The sequence below is a fragment of the Hydra viridissima genome, unplaced genomic scaffold (assembly GCF_058129835.1).
Source record: "Hydra viridissima isolate aposymbiotic clone 2 unplaced genomic scaffold, HvirCarnegie_v1 scaffold_5, whole genome shotgun sequence".
NCBI classification, from domain to species: Eukaryota; Metazoa; Cnidaria; class Hydrozoa; order Anthoathecata; family Hydridae; genus Hydra; species Hydra viridissima.
The window spans coordinates 18494055-18521079 of record NW_028324304.1 but is presented as its reverse complement, the minus strand read 5'-3'; the positions used below and the strand labels follow the sequence as shown (position 1 = coordinate 18521079).

Genomic DNA, 27025 nt, shown 5'->3' with positions numbered 1-27025 from the left:
TTGTAAATATAGATCTTTAATTTCATATTAATATCATTCGCTTGCAAATTAAAATTCGCTTGTATTCATTTGCGCATACCTTATAAGTGTAGGTTTTCACTTAGACACAACTATAAATATATTTGTAATGTTTCATACACTCCTTCTAATATCAAAATTCATTAGAACACCTTAGAAATAATTTTAATAACTCCATAAACAGGGTGACTCACAAATCTGCGATGATCTGACAAGAATTTTGACTTTGTCAAGCGCTGATCAAAAGGACGCATGAATGACAAGAATTATTATTGAAGCTGTATCTTTTATTAATTTTTTTTTTAAGGAAACCGAATTAACTTTTAGCAAAAAAGTTTTTAAAAAACTAATTTGAAAAATATCGTCAACATTTAATTATGTTGTCTTTCGCTTTGATGAGATCACAGTAAATTTTCATAATTTCGTTGTAAAAATTTCTCATCATAAAATTGATCTTCCATAATTTCAGCAACACAGTGATCTTGCTCAAATTGTTCTTTTTATCAATTGAATAATTTAAATGTTGTTATTGTTTAAAACAAGTCGGGTTTTTTTTTTCTGAACTGTAAAGTATGCTATTGGAACTATTGGCCATCAAAATAATTGGTACATATATACATTTATGCTTATATACTATACTTATATATATTATACTTATATACTCTCTTTTTAACTATACAAAAGTTGCGTTTGGAAAAAAGTGTATGATACGAATTCTTTAAATGTTTGGAAACCATATCGCAAACATTGTCATAATAATTGGCTTACACAAAAGATTGCCCACGATTCATTATTTGCGGGATTAAAATATGATTGCTCGATTAAAGCTTATCTCGCTTAGTTATTCTTTAGAATTTAAGCGACGGCTGGGTGGGCATTAACGGTGGACTTTTTTAAAACGGATGCGAAGAATTAAATGAATAAAACCGCTTTTATGATTTCAGGAAACATTTGAATTTCCCTTAGTATATATTGAGAGTTTTTTAAAACGATAAACTTCACGATAAACAAATCCAATAATAAACAACGTCCACATCGTGCGTAAGAGACACGTCTGAATATCAGTCTATCGAACTTTTTTTTTAATTTAATTAAAAAAAACAACTCTGTTTAAATGTCATAACGGTAATTTTTAAAAAATCTAAAAATATAAAGGTGATACCCTTAAGTTCGTTATATTTATTTTTTCTTTCATAAGAATTGATATTCTCAACATTTTAAAAAGCTGGATTAAAAGCAGGAAGCCTTTAAAACATTCATTTCGCTCAAACAGCGTGGCAAACTTTTTCTTTTACAAAAAAAAACAGTCGTAGAAAGTATAACTACTACGTGTGGTGCATTTTCTTGATTGTTCAGCGTATTTCGCATGCCTTAAATAACTAAACCAAAAATTGTTGAAAGCTGCTACAAACCTAAAAGATATATTATGTATATACAGGTTTGTATATACATGTAAGTAAATATTCATAACTACAATAACTACAATTTATCATATATATATAAGTATATATATACATATACATATATATATATTTATATATATATGTTTATTACATACTTACATATACATATATATATATATATATATATATATATATATATATATATATATATATATATATATATATATACATATATATACTTATACATATATTTACATATTTATATATAATTATATCATCATATATAAGTATGTATGTATTCATTCATTCATTCTTAAACCATTCATAAATGTTGATGGCTGGTTGATTATTAAGGAAGAGACTCGCTATCATCTCGTATGACAATTTAAATATCCCCCTTGAGACACTTTTTAGAATTACGAAAAGCAGACCAAATTTTAATTGTAAATCTAAAGGTGATAAATATCAAAATGTACGCGATAAAAATTTATCGATAATAGAGATAATTACACAAAAAAGTGCAATATAATTTTTCTTCGCAGATTAAAGAATAATTTTTGGTGGTCAAAAAAGAATACCGTTGAAAAATAAACGTTTGTCATTTTATACATACCAACTTGATAAAACACATAAAATCCATATCAAGAGGATTGTAGATAAAATATAGAAACATCTAACTCTAATCGTTACTTTTGACAAGCCGTCTTTTTAATGTGAAGTATATTAATTGGCTCGGTTTATATATTTTTACATTAATTGGCTCGATTAACATTTCAAAACTAATTAACAATATTTGTTTTGATATGTATTCTCTAAACCTCTACTAAAAAAGTTCCTCTTCTGTTAGTAATTTTTAAGGTACAGGAGTATTTTCACTGAACAGCACTTAAAAAATTCACTTATAAAATTTATGTTTCAGCAGAACTTTACAATTTTTCGTTACTGAGCTCTTTTTAAAGGAAAATATGTTTAGTAACCGAGTTCTCTTTAAAATTAAAAAATTCAGTGATAAAAATAAATTTTATACCACCAGTAATTTTAAGTAAAAAAAAAAAAAAAAAAAAAAAAAAACAGTTTATTTTCTACGATTTGCGTGTTATTGCAAACTCAAAGAATTTAAAAAATTTATTTCAAATAAACTTGTTTTTGTCATAAACTTTAGAGCTAATATTTTACGTATATCATTCGAGTATTGAAAACATTTATATCTCCGAAGCATTTAAAACATTTCGTTGGAAACGTTTAAAACTTTCGCAATTCTTCAGGCGGGGTTATCTTAATTTTATTATTTGCAAGGAAATTTAATCCGGAAATACCTATACAGACAGAAAAGTCTTAAATGGATGTTAAAGTATGAGGTAGAGAGCAAGGTAAAAGCTGAGAATCTGTTATCAAAGATTAATTTGATTCCTGTAAATTGAATATTTATAATATTGTGCCGTAAATATATTATATCAGTTGATCTTAAAAAGTTTTTGAACGACATTTGTTAGACGAAGCGTAATACATTTAATTAACTCATAGTTAGATTAACAAAGCATAATTGCTTTCGAATTATTGTCACGATAAACATACGTAGACTTGTTCTTACTAGAGGAAATTTGCGTAAAATTTCAAATTCAAAAATGGAGAAAAGCTTTAAAAGAGAGATTCAAGAGTTACTAACTTTGGTACTGGCAATATTTATGTGTGTAAATAACGGCGAGTCACTAAAAGGAAAAGATGAATCGTCCCAAAGTAGACCAAATATTATTTTTATAATGGCTGATGATTTAGATGTTAACTTAGGGTCAACAGATGTTTTGAAAAAGACTAAACGTATACTACAAGACGAAGGAGTGACATTTACAAACGCATTTACTACATCCCCTTTGTGCTGCCCGTCTCGTTCGTCGATATTAACCGGTAGATATGCACATAATCACCACGTAAACTCAAATAATAAAAATTGTTCCGGTCCTGCTTGGATTGAAGGTCCGGAAAAACAAAATTTTGGAAAACTTTTACAAGATTCTGGTTACGTTACAGGTTAGTTTAATGTTGTTGTTTTGTTTGTTTGTTTGTTTTTTGTTTTTTTTGTTTTCTTTCTTTGTTTGTTTGTTTTTTAAATAATCTAGAGGCTTATGTCTGATTATTTCTGTTTCTTACTTATACTAGCTTATTTTGGCAAGTATTTGAATAACTACCTTGGCGACAGAGTGCCACCAGGATGGAATCATTGGTCAGGGTTGATTCGAAACAGTCGGTTTTATAATTACTCTCTTAACGTAAATGGAAAAATTGTAAAGTACAAAAATGATTATAAAAAAGATTATTTTACTGATGTTATGACCAATGCTTCAATAGACTATTTCACTAAAATAAAAAGTCAAATATCATCTCCACCATTAATGATGGTTTTGTCAATGTCTGCACCACATGGACCTGAAGATAGTGCCCCACAATATCAGGATACTTTTAAAGATGTGAAAGCTCCAAGGTGAGAGGTGTACAAGTTTATAAGTATACTTTTAAGTGTTTTAGGTAAGTAGATGTATGACAAACATAATTGAAATTGAAATGTATACAACAGGTCTGCACTGAAACCTTTCCAAAATTGTTTCAATTTATAAAAGGACTTTGGTTAGGGGCTAAAAGTATACAAAAAAAATTTATTAAGTTTTGTGTTTGTCACTAGGCACCCGAACTACAACTATACATCACTAGATAAACATTGGATAATTAGACAAACACCACCATTAGATGAAACAAAAGCCTTTTTCACTGACATTCTTTATCGCAAACGTTTGCAAACTTTACTGTCAGTTGATGATGCCATTGAAAAAATCTACAATATGCTTCTTCAAATAGGTATGCTAGAGAAGACATATATAATCTTTACATCTGATCATGGTTATCATCTTGGTCAATTTAATCAAGTAAAAGGAAAATCTCAGCCATATGAATCTGATGTAAGGATACCACTATTTATGAGAGGACCACATATTCCAAAAGGTGTAAAGTAAGTCTTTTTTTCATGAATTTAATTATATATTTGGTTCAGTACCAGTACTATTATTACACATTTAATCTTGTAATACAATTTTTTGGTTGCTTAGAAGGAAGAAACGTTAACCATTTTTTTCTAGCGTCTCATCTGTTGCATTTTTTCTAGCATCTCGTCTATTGCATTAAATATTGACCTTGCACCTACTTTTCTTGATATTGCTAATGCAGAATTTCCTAATTTCATTGATGGTACAAGTCTAATGGATTATGCAGTTAGGGTTCTTAACAAATCAAACAGGTAAACTTTAGACAATAAGCTAGTATGTATGTGTATACATGTAAATTCATGTTTTTTTTGTTGTTGTTTTTTTTAAACTCATATATGTTTATATCTTATATCTTATTTTTATATGAGAAATTTTTTACTACTTTTTTAATTGTCTTAACAATGCTTAAAAGCTTTTTATAACCTTTTAAAAGGACTTGGATGATTCATTATCTTTTAGTAAAGCAGCACATCCAATTCAACAAATATGGAAAGACACATTTTTGATAGAGAGAGGGTGAGGATTTTTTTTTTTTTTTTTTTCTCACACAAAGAAGACACAACTTTTGTTGTTTTCTTTTTTTTTTTTTTCAATAATAAAATTTTGTCATGGATCAAGTTTATTAAACAAATTATAAAAACTCAACTGTAATTTGTAAAATACTCATTTAAATTATTCTATTTGTACAGTATTTTTATAGTATTTATTTGTGCAGTATTTGTACAGTGTTTCTCTGACTTATATGATCATTTAAAAAATATATATATATTTGCTAAGGAAGTTGTGCTTTATATATCTAAAAAATTATCAAAAAAAAATTTTTTTTTTTTTGCTTTTTTTTTTTGTTTTCATTTAAATTTTTTAATCAAGTATGTATGTTTTTTTTTTAAGAAAATTAACACCTGCAACTTCCGAGGGCTCAAATATAACATTCCCAGGAAGTAAAAAAGCAAACAAAATGTGTCAAAGTTATGGCTTTCCAAAACCTCCATGCACACCTGATAAAAAAATAGTTTGTTACTTTAAGAAGGAAGTACTGTATTACCAACAGTGTTATGAGTCAGGGAATTGCACTTGTAAAGGTTTGTTCCTATTTTTCTACTCTTAATCTCATTGTAGTAGGCTTTTTTTTTATCAAGTTATGTAAAGTTGTAATGTTAAAAATTGATAACCATTTTATTTAGAACCCAAGAGTAAAACAACTGTTCTTCATGTTCCTCTTTTGTCAAAAGGTGCAGATCCAGCAGTAGTACTAAGAGATTATCCAGGTTTTAATTCCCTGAAATCAAACAACGAAGTTGGAATAGAAAATTTTCTTTTGCAACTTGAAAAAAGGTTTGAGCGTCTAAAACGTCGTATCAAAAGACATGGTGTCAAATTCTTGAACAGATATTCAAGAAGTGATTTGAATATTAGTATGTGTTTGTGTACTTAAATCTTTTTTTTTTTAATGTGTTTTAACATATTTTTTATGTATTTAACATAAATGTGTGTTTGTATGTATGTATATATATATATATATATATATATATATATATATATATATATATATATATATATATATATATATACATACATACATATATATATATATATATATATATATATATATATATATATATATATATATATATATATATATATATTATCAGAATCATCTATCCCAAGTTATGCTAAGAATACATCTGATGAGAGCACTGATGATATTGACTTAAAAATCAAGCGCAGCAAGGAGAGACTTCTTTATTGGAAAAATGAGAGGAGCAAGCTTTCAAATTTAGCAATTTATAAATCTGTTGCTTCAAAAATTGCTGATCATGTAAAAGATAGTGCTGCTGCTTATTTAGACAATAATGATACTTGTTTGTGCTCATCTAAAGAGAGAGAAAAAGAAAAAAAAGTTAAAAAGAAGAAAAGTAATAATGATATGAATTGCTTCCGTATGAATAAAAATCACTGGAAAGTTCCACCTTTATGGACAGGTATAGTTTGAAATACAAATTCCTCTTCAAGTATTTGCATGTTGCTTAATTTACCTCTAATTGGAGGTATTTTTCATCTACCACTTTTATTTAAATGAAAATTTTTTATGTTGCATTCAAAAAACATCTTTCAAATTTTGGTATATTTTTTAATTCTTGAATATTAAGCCTGAACTTATTCATTTTTTTCATAATAAAAAGATCAATAATTTGGCAGATTGTAATTTCTGAAATGCTACTTCATGATAAATATTGTAAATCTTTTTTCTAACTCAACTGTTCAATGTCTTTTTTTTTTTTTTTTTTTTTTAAGATAAATTATAAAAATCTTAAGTAATAAACAAATTTCTGGTTAACTGAGTTGTTTTACTTTAATTGTTTATTAACCATTTCCATATCTGTTTCATGAAAGTTTTGATACATTTATAAATTTTAGGAAGTTGTCTTTTAATTTTCTGAAAGCTTACCATTACTGACTACAGTTAAAACTTTGCCTGTTTAGTTGATTTTAAATGTGTTGGTTTTGTTTAAATATATATATATATATATATATATATATATATATATATATATATATATATATATATATATATATATATATATATATATATGTATTTTAAATATGTTTCGACATCCAGGCATATTTCCATCATTTTTTAAAGGTTGTCTGACCATAAAAGAATGTTATTTGAAGTTATATATATGCACATAAATGTGGATATTTGTGTAGCTAATTTGTAGCTTTTTTTTTTTCATCAGTTTTTTTTTCATCAGATTTATTTGATATTTTTAAAAGGTTTTTTATTTAGGTCCAGAATTTACATCATGTACCAATTCACCCAACAGCACTTACTGGTGTTTGAGAACAATTAACACTACTCATAACTTCCTTTACTGCGAGTTCATTACGGGCTTCAAGGAGTACTTTGACATCAATAAAGATCCATATCAGGTATTAAAATGAAGCTGCCAGATCACAAGATGCACGATGCATGTGCTCTTAAAACAGTTTCAAATTATGGATTTGACTGTGTTTCTGTAAGAATAATTTATGTTTAGCTGTATAACATCATCTCAACTGTTCAACCGCAAAATCTTGACAACCTGCACAATCAGTTGAACCATATGAGAGAATGTAAAAGCTCGCATGGGTGTCTGCTGCGTTCTGGCAGAAATTTAAGCGAGAAAGGGGTAAGAAATTTCTTCAATTTCTTGAGCAACAAAGTATATTATATTGAAAGAGACAAACGTTCCTTTTTCTTTATTTTTTGTTCAGGCTCTATTTAAGAAATGGAAACGATATGAACGTAAAAAAAGACAGTTCTTAAATTCTTTTGGATCCTCAAATCAATGAAGGTTTCACCTAAAGGTTTCTAAGTAAACTTTGTGAGCTGATCAGCGGCATTGGGATCAGTTTCTGGCAGTTCTCGCGTGTGAATAGAAAATGGAAAATTAATATATCTTAAACTCGCAAAATTGCATAAATTATATTAAATTTTACTGAGAACTGCAATCTACGTGTTTTTGGTTTCAACTGATACTGCGGTGTATTAGTGGGTAAAATAGTATAAACATCTTATTTAAAGAATGAAGAAAACGAACCATTGAAGTTTCCGATGACGAAATAAAGTTAATTTTCTTCGTCATCTTTTTAAGAAAATATAACTCTGTGAGTATAGACATTGATGAGATTTTATTTTTTAAATTAGAAAATTTTTATAAAACAGTTTTTTTATTATTTAAGTTGTGTTCTTAAGATCTTTAAAAGATTGAAAATTGGTTTAATCGGAGATTATGAGTTGTGTTAATTATTATGTTAAATATGAATGGTGTTAATTATGTCAAAACCATCGCAATTTAATTTATTGCAACTTTGAGGGTTGGATTTATTTATGTTTGCGTATCTTGCCCTCAACGTATGCGTCTGTGTGACTATTTATTTTATGGATTAGTCTGGTGTGTTTTTATCCGTAACTATGTTTTGTCTAATACTATTCGTGTATGGTTTTTTTTTAATGACTCGCGTATAATTCGTTTAATGACTCGTAGACTTATAACACTTTAGATAAACAAAAATTTAACAAAAAATTTTTCGTTAAAATTGTAATAATATGCTAACTCCTGACTCAAAATATATATATTAACACTGCTAGTCTTTCTCGTCTTTTACAGTATTTAATATTCCAATTTTTTAACCAAAATATGTTCTTTTTATACTTAGCAAATAAAAATAGTAACAGGCAATCAAGTTCTGTTCAAAAAATCTTCTAACGTCTCACCCAAAATTTCTACATACGCATTCATTCCCAACATAAAATTTCTCGAGCTAAAACTTCGAATTCATCGAACTAAATTTCAGAACTCGTTGAAGCCGAACTAAAACATCCACGTAAAAATCGCATCTAAAATTTACTATTCTCTTAACGTTCATATCTTTAATTTCTATCATGATTTTCTCATTTCCTCTTTTTATTTTCGCAAATGTTTTTAAAATTAGGTGTTGCCTTCACAGACTAACTGTTATTGTACATTTTTCTTCTCTGTGTTTTCATATCGACCTCTAAGTCATGGTTTTTTTTTTGTTTTGTTTTTTTAAACTCATAAATGTTTATATCTTAAAAAATTTTTTATATGAGGAATTTTTATTAATTAATATGTTTATATCTTAAAAAGTTCTATAAGCAAGATTTGCCAGTTATAATTTGTTTTATTTAAACGTGTCTGTGGTATCGACTTGCTAATAAAAACAAGACCGTGTCTCTGGCTTGTTAATAAAAATCATAAAATATCTGTGACACTTTTTGGTGTATGATACACCAAACTTTATTAACTTTATCAGTCAGCGACACCGACTTCATACTGTGAATCCGAGGTTCACATTTGTGAGCAATCGTCGTATTGCTAACTTCACTGACTGTTACAAACATCATATCATATCATATTAAGTTTGGCAAAACTATTGTTACCAAACTGGGTTAAGTAATAATAAGAAAAAACTGTTTAGTAAAATAATGGAAGAAATTAATTAAAGAAGAATCACCACCTTGATAAAACTCTGAATAAAAAACTTTATTTCATGATAAGATATTGTCAATTATTGGGGAAAGTCGTGTCTCTTTCATGTGCCATTAATGGATTTATTCCATAGAGTTAAGGTCTAAATTTCTCATGAAATAGGCAGTGTGAATTTGAACAATATTTAGTTTAAGTGTAATGAATATATTAGGCCCTGTTTCACGATAATAACAAATTATCTATTCAATCTCTACTTCAACTTCCAACTGCATGTTAAATATTCATTTGTAAGGTTGGTATTGAAAAAAGGTATAACAATAGTTGCAGACATGATAGTGGAGCTAAGGGAATTGATTCCTTGTATAGTTCAGGCCCTTTCAGAAGTTAACTTTTTTTTATCTCAAAAAAAGACTGAGAGCTTTGACAATCTGATAGATACTGGGTTTTTTGTACAGGGTAGAGTGGCTGACGATCATGCTAATATTATTTGCATGAGAAATGAGTTTCGTCATTTTTTAAGCGAGGCCTTAAATAGTCGCGGCCATTAAAAACGTAAAAATTTAACGAACTTTGTTTTGTTTTGCGTCTTAAAGATAAACAATTGAAGCTCAAATATGAATTTAGGAAACAATTATTGGTTTTGTTTTGTATTTACCTAAAGTTGTATTTCTAAATATATTTTGGCATTATTGAAGGCGTAAAGCAGGAATGCGTGAAAAAATATTTCGTCATTAGAATCATTTAAAAAAAGTTATTTGTTTTACGATGAATTTATCAAATGGAAAAAGATTGTTTTTGCAGGTTTTAAAAACCGTAATCCAAAATATCAATATTTGTAGCCCATCAGGGCGTAAAAGTTGGATGATTCAAATGAATTTAAAGATAACCAACTAAAAAGTGAACTAAGAAAAGTTTCTTGTGCTGCAGTTCACATAAATACTATGAACTTTTATGGGTTTTAATTTTTCTTGGAGTTGGATCGTGTCTTAGTTTATCAAAAGCTGTATAATAAAATGCAAGAGTATCATATCAAGGCTTTATAACTTGAATTCAGTAGGTGCTATGACTTTATTGAAGTCATGTAAACTTGCTAGTATGTCCACTTTGCTTATATATCTCTAATTGATCTTCTTGAACTATTCTCTTTATAAGAGGATTTTTCGCAAAGCTTTTGAAACAGTTAAGTATGATGTAATTTAGCATATTTGGAAGAAAACGGGTTCTTTAGCAATTTCAGGACGATTTTATCACCTGGTGAATTTCTCTTCAAAATGGAGTTTACATGATATTGAATATTTTTTACCGTATTCAATCCGCACGAATAAAAAATGTACCCAAAATCAATTAAAGTTTCAACTATGCAAGGAATTGATTGCAATTGTATATACCGTCTGCCAACTTGCAATTCGTCTGCCTTTTTTAATTTTGATGATAAATTGCTTTTGTGAGGCATATTTATCATTTCAAATATATTTAAAGCGAGAATCTTCAATGAAATTCAGTTAATAAACATACTTTTGTGGAATTTAAAAACTTCAATTGAAATAAGATTATCCATCTACACAGTTTTACACATTTTTGCTCTCATAAATGTGTAATATACTTTTGTAACTTCAGTAGGATATAAAACAATGAGGATAAGAATCACAAAAAACATAGCTTTGAGGTTTTGCGAGACCAATGTTTACTTTAATTTAGTTTCAATACTTCTTCTTCCTGCTTCCAACTCTGCAATTTTGAATTGTGATTATCTTGTTATTGTTTTTTTTTTGTTGTTGTTTTTGTTTTTTTAGGCTTAACATCAGGGAAAGCAATCTTTAAGATTTTTTATTTCATTCTTTCTTAAGATAGAATGAAATAAAAAAAAATAGTTCTCTTTTATTTCAATCTATCTTAATCTCAAATAATGTAATTGTTCTTTTTATCTACTAGTCATATTTTAACATAAAATATACCGTCGTCAAACTTTAAGAATGTACAATATTTGTAACCGGTAGACGATTAAATTTGAAATCTCTAATTTCACAATAAATACTCTTTTATCCCACAAAACGCCCCACTTTTTTTTTTTTAACGAAAAGAAGGCCATCAAACTTTAAAATGTTCGAGTAATTCCCAAGTGACTCTTTATTAATTCTAATAACAAATTTAAATCACATTTTTTGGTTTTTGTTGATATTTGGTTCAGTTGAAGAACTTAATGAATATATTTTTCCTGGAAAAATTTGGACTCAAGAATTCTAAGTGATTATCAACAATTTTAAGTGATTATCAAAATAATCAACATTTAAATTATCTAATCAAAGCTAATTTGTATGGTAACAAAAAATTGAAATCGTAAAAATCTGTAGATATGATTATCTTGAAGTAATAAAATTAAGAATTTAGAACCAGTTTTTTATGGAGAATCAGTTTTTTATGGAGAATCAGTTTTTTATGGAGAATCAGTTTTTAACAATTAAAAACCATTTCGTTAAAAAAAAATTTAGTAGACGCAGTGTTTCAGTTTATAATTGAAAATTCATCAGGGGATACAAAAATGAGTTAAAAGTAAATTTTTCCTGTCTAAATTTTTTCTAATTTATTTTTTGATCAGTTTTAATTAAAAAATATTACATCATATTTTTAAATGTCTCAAATATATTTCAACATTTGTGATTTTTAAAATTGTGATTTTAAAGAGAAAAAACCAAAATTTATTTTGTTGATCTAAAAAATATTTTCTTTCTCAACTCCAGACGGATTAATATTTCAACGAAGAAAAACAGTTGGCAAAAAAGTTGGTTTTGGAAGCACTTTCTAATCTCTATTAGCAACTCCAAATACGTCAATTACATTATTTGGTTCGGAAGAGCATATTACTTGTCGTACCTGAAAACTATTTTCACTGCTTTTATTACCAAGTTGTTTGGTTGAAGTACTTAATGCAAAACTCAATAAAACTAGCATACTTAAAATTTTCCCTTGTGTATTTGAAACACTCCATCAGAAAGTTACAACACTGTTTTAGATTAGGTTGTCGGACTATAGGGAATCGGTTTCCTTGTATAAATCAGCTCTTTTAGAAGTTACATTTTTGGTCAAGTTTTTACTATAAAAAATGGCAGAGAATGTTAGCAATTTAGTAGGTGCTGGATGTTCTATACGACGTACAGTGACTGGCAATCGTTCTGCCAATGGCGACGTCATCAGCTACGTTGTCTAATTCTGAATCAAAATTCTTTTGAAAATCACCCAGAGAATTATGGGAAAGAAACTTGTTTGTTTTACAATGCGCGCATATTTTCAAAAACTTCCGAATACTTTATTAAATAGAGAAAAAAAATTTTTTTGTAAATTTTAAATACTAAAATCCAAAATATCAATATTTTTTACCCATCAGCATTCAATAAGTGGAGTGGTTTGAATAAAATTTATCATAAAGATAATGAACTAAATCGTCAACTGGCAATCAAATCGTCGAAACTCCTAAACTCGTATATGAATTACATATGTACTGTAATAATATTACATATGGATTGCACCCCGCAAATAATAAACAAAACGTATCACTAGCATTAGCAATTTTACGTAAAACTACCTTCACTGCTTTAAAAAGCTATTATCCAAATTAAAAAGATATTTCGAATTTTTAAAATACTTTAAAAAACTTTGCGCATAATTGCTAAAATTTTAACAAAAAAAATTCTAAGCACAGATTTTCAATAATATTATTGGTAATGCTATTGTCATAGGAGACAAAACAATAACATTTTATGAGTCTCTTGCTGATTGAATCGATCAGTGATGATATAGTTCATTCTTTGTAAACATTTAACTTATGTGACTTCTTTGTGTCAATTCTTAGCACTTTTCCTATAATTTAAAATTCAAATGTATATAGATATAATATATGTATTATATTATACTATGAATATATATTAGGTCTATAACTTTGCTTGCGTCATTTTTCGATAGATGGCGTAAGAGATACGTGTTCAATAGAACTGTCAGGTCTAAAGTGTCATTTGACAACTTTATTTATCTGTCGAAAGCACCACTTACAAGCATTAATGGTTTTGAACTCGTTTCATATACTTTTAATCGCTTAAAAATGTCAGTTTACGACCGGAATACTCGCCATTTGCGGGAAGTTTTACTTTACGCGTTCAATTTAAAGAAATCTGCAGCTGAAGCTCATCGAATGCTCTCGAATATGTATGGTGGGGCAGCTATTAGTGAAAGAACGTGTCGTGAATGGTTTTAACGTTTTAAAAACGGTGATTTTAACGTCGAAGACCGGCATCGTGGTGGAAGGGAAAAGGTGTTTGAAGATGACGAGTTGACAACTTTACTCAACAAAGACTCGTGCCAAATCCAAGAGGAGTTGGCGGATTCATTGTATGTGACTCAGACAACCATTTCCAAGCGCCTTTAGGCCTTGGGAATGGTTCAGAAGCTAGGAATATGGGTACCATACGAGTTGAAACTGAGGGACGTTGAACAGCGTTTGTTTGCTTGTGAACAGATGCTTCAAAGACAATGACGGAAGGGATTTCTACACCGTGTTGTGACTGGGGACAAAAAATGGGTTCAATGTGATAATCCTAAACGCAGAAAATCATGGGGTTTGCCCGGCCATGCTTCCACATCGATAGCAAGAACAATACTCACGGTTCCAAGATTATGCTCTATATTTGGTGGGACTAACTCGGTGTAGTGTACTACGAACTCCTAAAACCGAGTGAAACTATTACAGGCGAACAATATCGAACTCAACTGATGCGTTTGAGACGGGCACTGAAGGAAAAGCGGCCGTAATACGAGGAATGACACAACAAAATGATTTTAAAACATGACGATGCTCCCATGTGGCGAGAAAATATACTTGGAAACGCTGAAATGAGAAGTTCTACCACACCTGGCGTACTCTCCTGAAATTGCTCCGTCTGAAACCACATTTTCCGATCAATGGCGCATGGTCTGGCTGATTGGCATTTTGGTTCTTACAATGAAGTGAGAAAATGCATCGATATAAAGATCGTCTTAAAGGATGACGAGTTCTTTCGATGCGGGATTCGTTTACCGCCGGATAGATGGGAAAACGTAGTGGCCAGCAATGGACAATAACTTTGAATCATAAATTACCTACCGATTTTTGAAGATAACGCCTTAAGCTTTGAGAAAAAAAATGGTGTAAGCAAAGTTATACGCCTAATATGTAATATATAGATATAAATGTTAATTAATATTGTCAATTTGCATATTTACATACATCATTTCAAATGTCTTCCAATACTTGTTAGTTAATTTATATAAAACATGCGCTAACAGTAAGTTTATAATTATTATTAACTATTTGAATTATGATTATTCTGTAATTAAGCTACAGATAGTAGTGTGAGTTGCATTTATAGAATTAAGAGTTTAGCGCATCCAAATCCCCTTTCGAAGATGTTTCATTTACGGCCATAGCTTTAGAAAAATATTTGCCGTATACAAAGTAAATGCTGTAGAGGAAGTAGGTTTTTACTCGTATTTGCATATTGATGCATTTCTTACTTCTATCGAGTTAATTTTCAAGTTAATGCTCTTATTATGCAATTTTCAACATAACAATTTTGACACAGAATTTATTGGATCTCCTAAAACTTGCACAAATCCTTTTTACATCTTTCATAGTGAATCATCTCAACTGGTGAGAGGTGTTCACCACCATTGTTCATTTTCTTGTTTGTTTTTCGTTTTCATGAAGGCATAAACCGCCTTCACTCAAAGTTACTAATTACCGTTACTTAGTTACTTCAATTATTTTACAGTTTCAATTATATTGAGTAAACAAGTTGACCGCGTTCGTGAAATTTAATTAAAAACGCGCGCAAACTTTTCGAGAAACGATTAAAACTAAACAGTTGAGCATGTTACTTCAAAAAACTGAGAACAATTTGCGGCTTGACTTCATACGCTCTGTCGCTCACAAATAATTAGTGTCACGTGATCTTCTTATTCACCCTTATTTTTCGGTATATTTTTCTTTTTTGCTTTGAGTTTAACTTATAATTGAGTTAGAAAATCAAAATAGGTTAATTGATTGAAAAAAAAAAAAAAGTATGCAGAAAATTACTTCATAAAAGCATATACCGAAACAACAAGTTGTAATTCAAACAATTAGCTCCACAAATACTTGCTTCATTAGTGGAAATTAATATCATTAGTAAGGTCTGCCATCATCAGCGGGTATTGCTATCATCAGTGGATACTGAACAATCAGCGCAGATACAAACTCTCGCCTCAGTCATCAGCTGTTACTAAAATCAGCAGTAGATACTATTTTAAATCTTTGATGCATTGACTTATGGAAAAGCGAAGTCTATCCATTCTACAATTGTCCTAGTTATAGATTTTTATAGTTTATAGATTGAAAATGGAGGCTCAGCGCACATTTTTACTTTTAATAATGGGATCAGTTTTGTTTTGGAAAGGTAAAACCATATATTTAATAAAGAATTATACGTTTACATATCTATTACACAATTATATATTTAGTGATTATATATTTGTATTTTTTCATCGTTTTAATTGCATATTATTTTTGATTGTTGTTGATGTCAGCGCTGTGAATGGTTATATTGTGACGGCTTTTTATTGGTTATGATTACTGTCATAGAGAGAAAACTTTGAAAAAACATTTATAGAGTTTAAAAATTTGAAAAAGAAAAGGTTATAAAGATCAAGATCATTTGATAAAAAAAATGTAAAAGAAATTTTTTAAAGAAAGTCTTCACAAACAAATATTAAAAGTTCTTAATAAATAAGTGTAAAAAATTATGAAATCGATAATGAAATAAAAAATGTTTACAATTTTTATTAATTAACATAAAATCTAAAATTGAGATCCTCCAATTATTGGATAAGAACTGTTAAAATATCTGGTATTTTTAAACATCTTTTAAATCAGAGAATTTCAGGAACCAGCTAAAAAGTATGATTCGGGTAGATTACTTCCACCACACTAAGTCAGTGAAATCCTTTCGACTAAAGTTTAACCGGCTACACAGCTGTCACAGGAAGTTAAAAAGTCTTGTGTAGGCCAAGTAGTCGTCTTTTTATCGTCCTATTGCTGCAGATAAGATTAAAAGAAGTACTTAACGGTTGATCACTAAGTTTCGAATGCTAATATTCCTCGTATTCCTTTATTTGTAATTCAAAATCAGTTCTATAAAAAAAAAAAAAAAAAATCAAAAGAGAATTTATTTACTTTCGTTTTTTTTTTTAAAGACTTGTTTTACTTGAAACAATTTTATTGGTCTAAATTTTCTATATTAATAGTTTTGGAAGGTATTTATTAATAGTTTTGGAAGGTATTTATTTTCTATATTAATAGTTTTGGAAGGTATTTATTTTCTATATTAATAGTTTTGGAAGGTATTTATTTTCTATATTAATAGTTTTGGAAGGTATTTATTTTCTATATTAATAGTTTTGGAAGGTATTTATTTACTTTCAGTAAAAAAAGTCGTTTTAGTGTTGTTAAAGTCATTATCTAACACCTTTTTCTGTTAAAATTTTTCTGTTAAAATTTTTCTGTTAAAATTTTTCTGTTAATATTTTGCTGTTAATATTTTTCTGTTAATATTTACCGTAAGTCTTCGTCAAGCTTTTTGCAGGTTTGTGAGATTTTAACATACTGAGTAATTTTTTCCGAAATGAGTTACTTTTTAATATGAATTTTTGTTTTATAATATTTTATATGGATGAGAATAATAATGATAATGATAATAATGATAATGATAATAATGATAATGATAATAATGATAATAATGATAATGATAATGATAATGATAATAATAATAATAATAATAATAATAATAATAATAATAATAATAATAATAATAATAATAATAATAATAATAATAAAAGGAATTGAAAAAATAATTAAATATAAATACCGAAATATATTGGTAAAAAATTTGAAAATTAAAAAAAAAAAAACTTTTTTCCTGTTAGGGATTTTGATTAAAAACACGTCTTTCTTTTCCACATGTTTAATCGATCTAATATTTTTTTCCTAATTAATAATGCATGTTTTTAATGAAAATAATTATAATGTATATTTTTCTAAAGATCATCGTAAGTAATTATGTATATCTTAAGAAAATGGTTCATAACTACTTCAAATATGTATCTCTTTAAAGTAATTTGAGTCAATAAATAAGATATCGTCTTTTCCCTCCTCCCGCCGTTACTGCAGAAAACATGCTTATTTATTTAAATTTCAATGTCAATTAGATGTTAACGGTGCTTTTTTATGGTAATGATGTGTTTTAAATTTTGACAATGTTTACATGTAAAATACTATAAGAAAGCGCACCGATTTCCATACTACACACATTCTAAAAAATTAAACAGTCAACTGCGGACATCAAGTAATTTAGGACTAATCTTAAGGCTTCTCAGATAACATAAAAACTATAAATATTCTTCAATAGAATAATCTTTAACAAGAAATGCTTTCACATGCAACATTTGAGAATTAGCAGTATAAAATTTGTTAAGTAACTGGAATATATTTTATCAAATGAGTTAAAATAAATCTTTATGACTGTCTAAATTATTATCAGAAAAATGTTCCTAATAATTTAACTTTAGTATTTTGTTTCAGGGTATGCACCTAAATATACAAATAAATTATGTATATTTAAATAAGAATTTTTTCAATAAAACCCTGAATGGTTCTTTAAAATTTCTTCACAGTCACAAGTGGTTACAAACCAGATCTTTGTAAATGGACTGCAATTATAAGATCAGGCAAGCTTCGTGATGGAATGGGCTCTGGTACATTTCACACATTAGGCAGTACTCCCAACATGGAAACTTGTGTTGATTTATGTTGCAGCATGAATGTATGTGGTGTAGCTTTTCGTCATAAAGGGAATTGCTATGGTGTTGAATGCAACAGCAATAAGAGTTGTGATTCAATAATGGCTGATTCACAATCAAAAATGGATGTTGAGATTTCCCATGTAAGAGCAGGACATACAACAGGTTAGCGGCCTATAGATTTATCCAACCTCATTACCAGGACACGATGACTCTATAGCAGTTTTGTGTTATCCTTTTTTTTTTTTTCTACTTTTTGTCTAATTAATTTTTTTGGAATATTGCTTGCATGTAATTTTTAATCAACCTAATGCAAGTCCTGGTATTTAGGTTGGTTTTAATCTATTTGAAGGCCGTATAATTTGCTTTGAAATGCTTGCACTCACATGGGCAAATTTAAATCAATGAAAAGTCATCTACTAACAAGAAAAAATAAAAATAATACCTGTATTTTTATCAAAGTATCTCTGGTTAAACTAACAGTATTTAATTCTCTTTTAGCCTTTTAGAGCAATTATTATTACAAATGTTTTTAATAATATCCTTTTTTTTTTCTTAATCTGATGATTAAATATAAGTAGGAGTTTGTTGTTAAAGCACCATACTTTTTTTAAAAAACTGAGTTATTTTTTTTTTTTTTTTTAGTAAATATGACAGAGATGGATAAAGCAGGAAAGTGTGAGGCAAGCACAGTTTACAAAGAAGTTACTTTAAAAGGTGGTATTAATGCTGGCACTTATAAAGACATTGGTGGAGTCAATACCATGGAAGAATGTCAAGCAAAATGCTGTGATTTTCCAGCTTGTGATTTAGCATTTATGCTAGCAGGAAGCTGTTACTTAGTGGGATGTTATGATCAAAAACAATGCACTATGCAACCTGCAAAAGAAAGTAAATTTCATCCAATGATCTCCTATGTTACACGATGGAATGGGGAAGGTGTTAAACATACAAGTATGGACCATTTTTTTCTACTTTTTTTTTTATTTCCTAAATTTTCCCTTTCTTTAGATTAAAAAAAAAAAAAGATTTTTTTTGCTTATTACTCTCTCTCTCTTTTACATCTTAAAATTTCTTTCAACCAGCTTTTACATTTAAAAATTGGTAAAACATTTAAATTTGAATTTGAATTTTTTTTTATTAATCATGTGAACACCCTCTCAGTCTCTTACAGTTCACTTAAGTTGCATAAAAAATTCAAAGTTAGGAAATAATGAGTTTCTTTTGTAACTTGTGTTTTTTTAATCACAAAGAAAGTTTTGCAGTATGAAAAATTTTGTATTTTTAGTTTAAATAAAAAACATTAGTAATTTATGTAAAACATAAGCTTATAGATTTTACTGTCATCAAGTAAAATAAACTTTGGAAATAATCTAAATAATCCGGTAGGTAGCCATGTATGATTCCATTCTTTGCCAACAACACATTTCTAAGTATGAACTTCCAATATCTCTTGTATGTCTTGTTTTTGTTGGGTTAACATATTTCCTGCACTCCTAATTTCCTGCATTTTTTGTAAAATTTGATTTAATTTAACAGTTGAAGTACAAGGTCCAATTAATATTTTACTTTTTGAGAAAAGCTTGGTGACATAACATTGTTGCTGTGTGGGTTTTCCTGTTTTATTTGTTGAATCATTTTTTATCATTTTCAGTCTAAAATTTTTTAAATTCAACACCTTTTGTATTTTGTTGACAAGTTTGTTGATAAAGAACCATATTTTTAACCATATTATTAGTTTGTATATCTTTAGCTTTAAAATACTTGTTTTTATACTTTGTAACTTCAGCCAGTTTACTAAATTTGATAAATCTCTTTTGCAGTTTTTATTAGTTAGAAACACTCTTAACTAATAAAAACTGCAGTTAAGCAGGTAATCACTCCTGAGTTAATCAGTTTATGAAGTTGAATTGCACTCACTTTCTCATTACTTTCTAAAAACTCATATTTGCGATAAAATTGTTAATTAATCTTTATGATAGTTTTCAATTTAATATTACTTCTTTTGAGTCACCAGTTGCTCCGGAAATTAGTGCATGTTTGTATCAATAAGACAAAAAGGTGTTTTTCTTTTTTAAATTGTAAAGTTTTGAGTCAGCAAACAACCTTGATCATGTTTCTTCGCTATTTAATAGCATATTAACACTTTCAAATTAGATCTGTCAAGCACTTTCACCAAATTATTTTTATAACGATGATGGTAAAGAACAAAATTTGTTTCATGGTTATTACCAACTATGAAACAGACTTTACAAACCTTACACCAAAGGCTATAAACTCTGCACCAAATGTGACCTACTGAAAATATATTTTAATGTAATAATGTATGATTAAACATTAACTTAAATATCTTTCTAGTACTTCTTCAAGAAAAAGGAGTCCAAAATGTCTGCCCAAAGTTTGTACCCAAAACTCATGTTACACTTAAAGGTGGTCTTCAAGCAGGTGATTTTACAGATGTAGGAAAGGTTTCAAACATAGAGCAGTGCTATGATATATGTTGTCAGCAAGAAAAATGTAACCTTGCATTTATGCTCGGTCAAAACTGTTTTAGTGTTGTATGTAAAGAAAATTTAGATTTATGTGACACAGTTACAGCGCAACCTTCTATCTTCAACCCACAGATTGCTTATGTTACAAGTCGTGAGCGAGTTCAAAACCCAAAATCAGGTATGATTATTCAATTTGAAAGAGTGTGCTCTTTAGCTTAGTTCCACTTTTTAGTAAAAAGTTTTACAAAAAACCATATTAGAAAATAAATCAAAAGTTTATTTGTTTTGAAATTCAATTGAAAAAAATTAATTCAGAAGAAAAGCATTGTGTGCTAAAAGAACATTAAAAAGAGTTTTGGCTGGATCGAGGGTTCTGCATAAATATTGAAACAGAAAAGAAAATTAAAGTTCAAGACACCACATTTTGTGTTAGCAGCATTATAAAAAATCTTTAAGAAGAGAAAATTTTAAATAGATGAAAATCAACTAAGAAACAATTACAATTTGAAAATCTAATCTATACTCAATATTAGGCGGAGATAATGTTATATAGGTATGTACAGTGTAGATGGTAGTATAAGATAATTGTGTGATACAATGAAAGAATTCACAGTCTTGTTAACTCTTTGTAATCTGGCAGCTATTTGTTTATCTCACAAACCATAAAGATCTCAGCAGAATCACCACTATTCAGGTTTATTAAAGTATTTATCATCATTTTTTATTTGTTAAGTAAATCCATACTAATACTTAATTTATAGAGGTGAAATTTAACATTTATATTGTCATTTCAATTTTTTTAAATTTTTTTGTTCCCCAATAACAGTAAAAACATTTTATTGGTGAAAAAAAGTTAGCTTTTTGAAAAATTTCTTAGCTGCCAAAATGGTTAATACAAAAGAAGGAAATAACAAAAGGAACTTCGTTTGAGAACTTGTGAACAATTTTGCTCTTTGAAAGTTTTTTTGTCATTTTTTTAAAAATTTCAGATTTTTTGACTGAATTTTTGTTTCTTTTTAACTGAATAATTTTGATGTCATGTAAATTATTTTTGTATACAGGTATAAGCAGACCACCAAAGTCAGCTACAGGTGTAGCTGGTGAATGTCCTTTAACCAAAGTGCTGGATCACATGACTCTTAAAGGTGGTGTAGATGCAGGAGCATATAAGGATCATGGTAAAGTTAAAGATATGGATATCTGTAGAAGAATTTGTTGTGAGATGACAGAATGTCATTTAGCTTTTATGCTTGGTTCAAACTGCTTCTCTGTAAAATGCGCAAGCGTGGACGCATGTCGTGCTCAGAAAGCAAAACCTTCTGCTTACTATCCTAAGGTAAATTTTTTCCTGTATCAGCCCTTATTGTTTTTATACAGAAGCAGTTTAAAAGAGCTCCTGGTTATTATTCAATCATTATTATAAGTTTTTTATTCAACCAGTGTAAAAGTTCTTTAAATTTACTACACTGAACAAAAGCAAGTGTAATGATGAGATTTTGTCACAGATTTATGATTTTTGAATCCCAATACTGAAGTTAGTTTGTAGTTTCTTTGAAAGCTTTTTTCAGACAATTCACTCTCAGTAAAAACATAACAAACAGATCAAGGTGTTTTAAAAAGATTTCCAGCGTATCCTGTTTTTGGATTTATTTTGAAACAAAGTTTACATGATTTTCTAAAAAATTCAGGTGTTTATTAAAAAATAAATGGTAGATAAGTTACTTAAAAGTTTAATATTGTTGTTTAGATCTCCTATATTCGAAAAGTTGGAACAAATGAGCTTTTGCGCAGTACAATACCATTACCTTCACACAATACAACTACAGTGACAACTCTACAAAATTCAGGTGTATTGGCTCCTCAAGTGAAAGTACAGCCCATAGTGGCATCAGCAAACCTCCAATCTAATTTGCAGAATATACATTCTCTTCCCCAAGTAGCTGACTTAACTCATGCAGTAGCCCATTCAGTAATACCTTTAAAAGAGTCTGGAGAAGGAGTTGCTGTTAAAAACAATGAACATTCATCTGTGGATTTACAGCAAACTACTACTACTGTAGCAAACCCTGTGAAAGGTTTGACATTATTTATTTTGTATTCACAAGGAGTAAAATATCTGTTAAGATATTGGTCAATAATATTTAGCCTAATTTAATTCCAATGCATATACAAAAAATGAAATGATTTTTTATAAATGGCAGCTTATCTGTTTACCAGTTTCAGGAGCGAATCTTGTTTCCAAAGTCAGCACCAATCAGCAATTATCTAATGATTCCTCCTCTTCAACATTGGTCTCTTTAAAAACAACACCTAAAGTTGCAGATGAAGACTTAAAATCTCATTTGGTGAGTTCTGTTTCAAACAGCACTAGTGATCAGGATTCTTCTATGGAAATAAAAGATCAAGACCTTCTTCATGCACTGCACACTCTTAATGCAAATGCCATCCAAGTATCTGAAAATGCAACTAAAGTTGAGACTAAGTGTACTCCAGGTTTTCTTAAATCAAATGTTACTTTGAAAGGTGGTCGTAATTCTGGTGAATTTATTGAAATCAAAGGACTTAAAGACATGAAAGAATGCGTGGACAGGTGCTGCATAGATAGAGACAAAAAATGTAACTTAGCTTTTATGTTGGGTGACAGCTGTTATTTAGTTTCATGCAAAAACAAAAACTTATGTAGGACAATACCTGCGCCTCCAACTAAGTTTAATCCTTTGGTGCAGTATGTTCGTGGATTAGAAGAAGAACCAATGCCTACAACAGTTAGTAAGTAAAGCATAGATTTTGTTTGGCTAGGTAAATTAGTATTAGAATTTTTTAAAACTACAGCATACATTGGAAACACTGAATTTGATAAGAAATGCAAGAAATATATGATATACAAGATATATATTGTTTACTTAAAAAATTAACCATTTGAAGGAAAATAGTAACAGTTAGAAAAAATATTAAATAAAATTTAAATAATTCTTTGGTTTAATTTAAATTTAGCAACTACATCCACTGAGATTCCAGTAACTTCAGCTGCCCCAACCACATTAAAGGCAACTTCCACAACTGCAAAGAGTTTAAAAACCAAACAAAAACAAAAGCAAAAATCATGTGTCAGTCAACCAATAGTTAAAGAACATTCTTTGCGTGGTGGAAAAAAAGCTGGAAAATTCCAAATCTTCAAAGGTGTTACAGACATGCCAACCTGTATTAGCAAGTGTTGCCAACAGCAAAAACAATGTGACGTTGCTTACATGGAAGATGGCAAGTGTTATGGCATACAATGTTTTAAAAAGTCTGCATGTACTGCAGTTGATCTTCGAGATAACGAAGTTCAGCCTAGGTTTGCTTACATGGATCATTTCTTAGAAAAAGTGGAGGAAGAAGAAGCAGAAGAAGAAAAATCAACTGGTAAAAAAATAAACAAAAATTTAAGTGTTAATGGATGTTACCATGAGCTTATCTGTTGTGTAATGTTATTTTTTTTTCTAGACCTTGATTTAAATGAGGAAAGTGCTTGCCTAAATACTGAAATCGTGAAGAACAAAACGTTGAAAGGAGGAACAAAGGCTGGAAAATTCCATCCAATGGGGAAGAAAGATATGAAATCTTGCATAAGTGGATGCTGTGATCGACCTGATTGTGATATAGCTTATCTTTTAAATGGTCATTGTTATGCTATTGAATGTAGCGATGTCAAACTGTGTCAAACAACAGGCGAACCAACTACTGCTAAAGATAGCATTCAACTTGCTTACATGAATAAGGCAGGTCCTGGTGAAAAACAAAGAGGTTGGAGACTAATGACAGTTTTAGGCCCTTTGATAAATAAAAATCTTTTTTTTTTAAAGGCAATAAATAATATGAATCTTGAATTTGGTCCTAAATAATACCTAAAACTTGAAAAGGAAGATACTAATGCATCTTTCTTTTCAAATTTTTCAAATTTTTTTTTTATGTTTTCATGTTTATTTTAAAACTTTGATATGACCAATCAATTAATAAGAAACTGATATCTGTTACCAACAAATAGCTGTTCTTTCTAAAAACAGATTTTTGCGGCACAGTGTGATGACATACTTTTCGTTATTATCCAATTTGTTTTTATATTTAGATTACATGGTTGTGTACATAATTGTGGGTTCCTTGGCTTTTGCAGCCACCCTTGGAGGACTTATATGGGTTGTGTTTGCTTTCACGAGGAAGTGCGTACTTTCTATATTCTGTTTATCTAGGTGTATGAACGTAGTTCTATGAGCACAAAAGTGGAATAGAAAAAACTTTAATAAGTTATTCTATTTCATCTTTAACTTTTTTTTTTTTAAGACAACGCATTAAGAATTCACACCAAAGGTTGCTGGACGAAGAAGATGATGAACCAGACGAAGTTCTTCATAAGAGAAGTAAATTATTTTTCCTTAAATTTTTATGTTTTAAGATTTGAATCATATCGAAAGTAACAAAAGTATAACGTCTTGCGTTTGTTTTGTAGCATTGAGAGCCCCTCGACATCGTCAACAGAGATATTAGAAGGCTAGTTTTGTTATCGAAGATGAGCCTCTTTGAAAGACATCATTAAAGAACCGACGAGTCACTTATCAGCGATTTTTTGATGTAGCGAAGCAATTGTACCACAAAATGCGGCCATATGCTATTTTAAAATAAATGTGACTCCCTTGGGATGTTTTGGCAATGTTTATAAAAAGAAACAAAGCTTCGGCGCATTAATTGTGCTACGGTTTGTGCTGGCAGCTTTTTATTAATTAAAATACGATACCTTTATAAGGTGGTTTTTTCGTGTCTGCGCGTAATGCAGTACCACTTTTTCAAGATTTCTTGATTTTCAAGTAGCGGTCAAGGACGAGCATGTGTTAGCGTGTGTTGTAATTCATTTGCACCGTTTTATTATTTATTGTTTCGGTTAGAAATTTATTTTTTATAAATAGTAACTTTTTTTTTACTCACGCCTCTTGTAAATATTATACGAAAGATTTACGAAGTTCAAAAATCTTTCTATGCTTTCATTTAACTTGATCTCAAGGTTTGAGAAAGGTTGAGTACCACCGAACTGAAGTTTTTTTTGAAAAAGCGTCCCTGATGTTTGGGTACCTAATATTTTAACGAACAACTCTTATCATTTAGATGCTGTGCCTGCTGGTACTCCAATTAGTAGGCATAGAGTTGGTTCTAAGAGAGTCAAAACCTTTCCTACTTTTTTTAGAATTTTAAGGTGATGCAAATCCAGAGGAACACATTTTTAGTGCTTTTTTTACGAAGAAACTTAAAGCATGACTTACTTTTGAAAATTAGTTATCTTTTTTATGTGGTTTTAAGACTTTATCAAAGCTAATTCAAGATTAGAAAAAAAGATAAGAAGAAAAAAGAAAAAGCTTTAAAGGATTTTTATTTTCGTCGTTAGACCTATTCCAATATTGCCCAACGACTTTTGATCAATTCCACTTCTGTTACATTATGATAAAGTAAGCTCGGAAAAACGCTCTTGAGTTTTCGGTGATGGCTTGAAATATCGGACGGTAATTACTTTTAAAATACGTTAAAGAATCTTTAATGTCACTTTTAAGAAATTTCGTTTAACAAGCAAAATTTTTTAAAATTGTTCTAAATACGTAATGTAATCCTAAAATAGAATCATGAGTATAATCAACTAACAGCCATTCTAACAAGATATTTGATTTCCTTTATTTCGGTTGTTAATTTTTTAATTTTCACCTTTTCCCCCTTAACAGTTAGGACATTATTTTTCTTTAACCCTTTTTAAATAAAATGAAAAATAATTTCTATCAAATTAATCAAAACTTTCTCAAAATATGAAGAAAGAAAATCGAAGATGTTTTTATTGAGAAAATCTTTGCAACAGAAAGCATTTCATGCACTTCACCATTTGTTGGCATAATCTGGAGAATGAATCTGAACACATGCGCCTCTGGGTAGAAGTCGGCCCAAGAAGTGGACAAGAAAAATGTCAAGCGTCTAGAAGACGATCTTTGGATTAGGTAAACTGCTCGAAACCTCTAAAAAGTTGACTGAGGTGTGAAGAAGAAGATTCCACTGAGAACATACAATCTCTAGATACGAATTTTTACTGAAATAGAGTGTATCAAAAGTTTTAAAAATTTTGTATCCTTGACGGCAGGGCGTGTTTCACCTTGGCAAATATCACATTCGCTGAATATGGGATGAATCATTCAATGATTTCAGTAGATTTG

At 29.2% G+C, this 27025-nt stretch overlaps 2 protein-coding genes across 5 annotated transcripts; both read left to right on the top strand.

Moving 5' to 3' along the window:
• The first annotated feature begins 1368 nt into the window (after positions 1–1368).
• Positions 1369–8590, top strand: LOC145188909 (extracellular sulfatase Sulf-1-like). 2 transcript variants are annotated; one of them, XM_090087713.1, is made up of 12 exons: positions 1369–1470; positions 3210–3449; positions 3579–3900; positions 4099–4422; positions 4576–4707; positions 4916–4972; positions 5348–5538; positions 5641–5871; positions 6109–6438; positions 7248–7390; positions 7498–7629; positions 7715–8590. In XM_090087713.1, exons 3-12 carry the CDS (start codon positions 3749–3751, stop codon positions 7790–7792), a joined length of 1770 nt encoding a protein of 589 aa, XP_089943839.1. In that variant the 5' UTR covers positions 1369–1470; positions 3210–3449; positions 3579–3748; the 3' UTR covers positions 7793–8590. The 2 variants fall into 2 exon arrangements, with proteins under 2 accessions (XP_089943839.1, XP_089943838.1); XM_090087712.1 differs by having other exon boundaries at positions 1453–1470; positions 3016–3449.
• Positions 8591–15466: 6876 nt separating this feature from the next.
• LOC145201494 (uncharacterized) lies at positions 15467–25806 on the top strand. 3 transcript variants are annotated; one of them, XM_090087196.1, is made up of 12 exons: positions 15467–15914; positions 18187–18477; positions 18958–19266; positions 20671–20982; positions 21866–22140; positions 22552–22879; positions 23022–23573; positions 23799–24209; positions 24291–24590; positions 24913–25003; positions 25125–25201; positions 25291–25806. In XM_090087196.1, exons 1-12 carry the CDS (start codon positions 15857–15859, stop codon positions 25326–25328), a joined length of 3042 nt encoding a protein of 1013 aa, XP_089943322.1. In that variant the 5' UTR covers positions 15467–15856; the 3' UTR covers positions 25329–25806. The 3 variants fall into 3 exon arrangements, with proteins under 3 accessions (XP_089943322.1, XP_089943323.1, XP_089943324.1); XM_090087197.1 differs by lacking the exon at positions 18187–18477 and having other exon boundaries at positions 15468–15914; XM_090087198.1 differs by lacking the exon at positions 15467–15914 and having other exon boundaries at positions 18320–18455.
• Positions 25807–27025: the final 1219 nt, after the last annotated feature.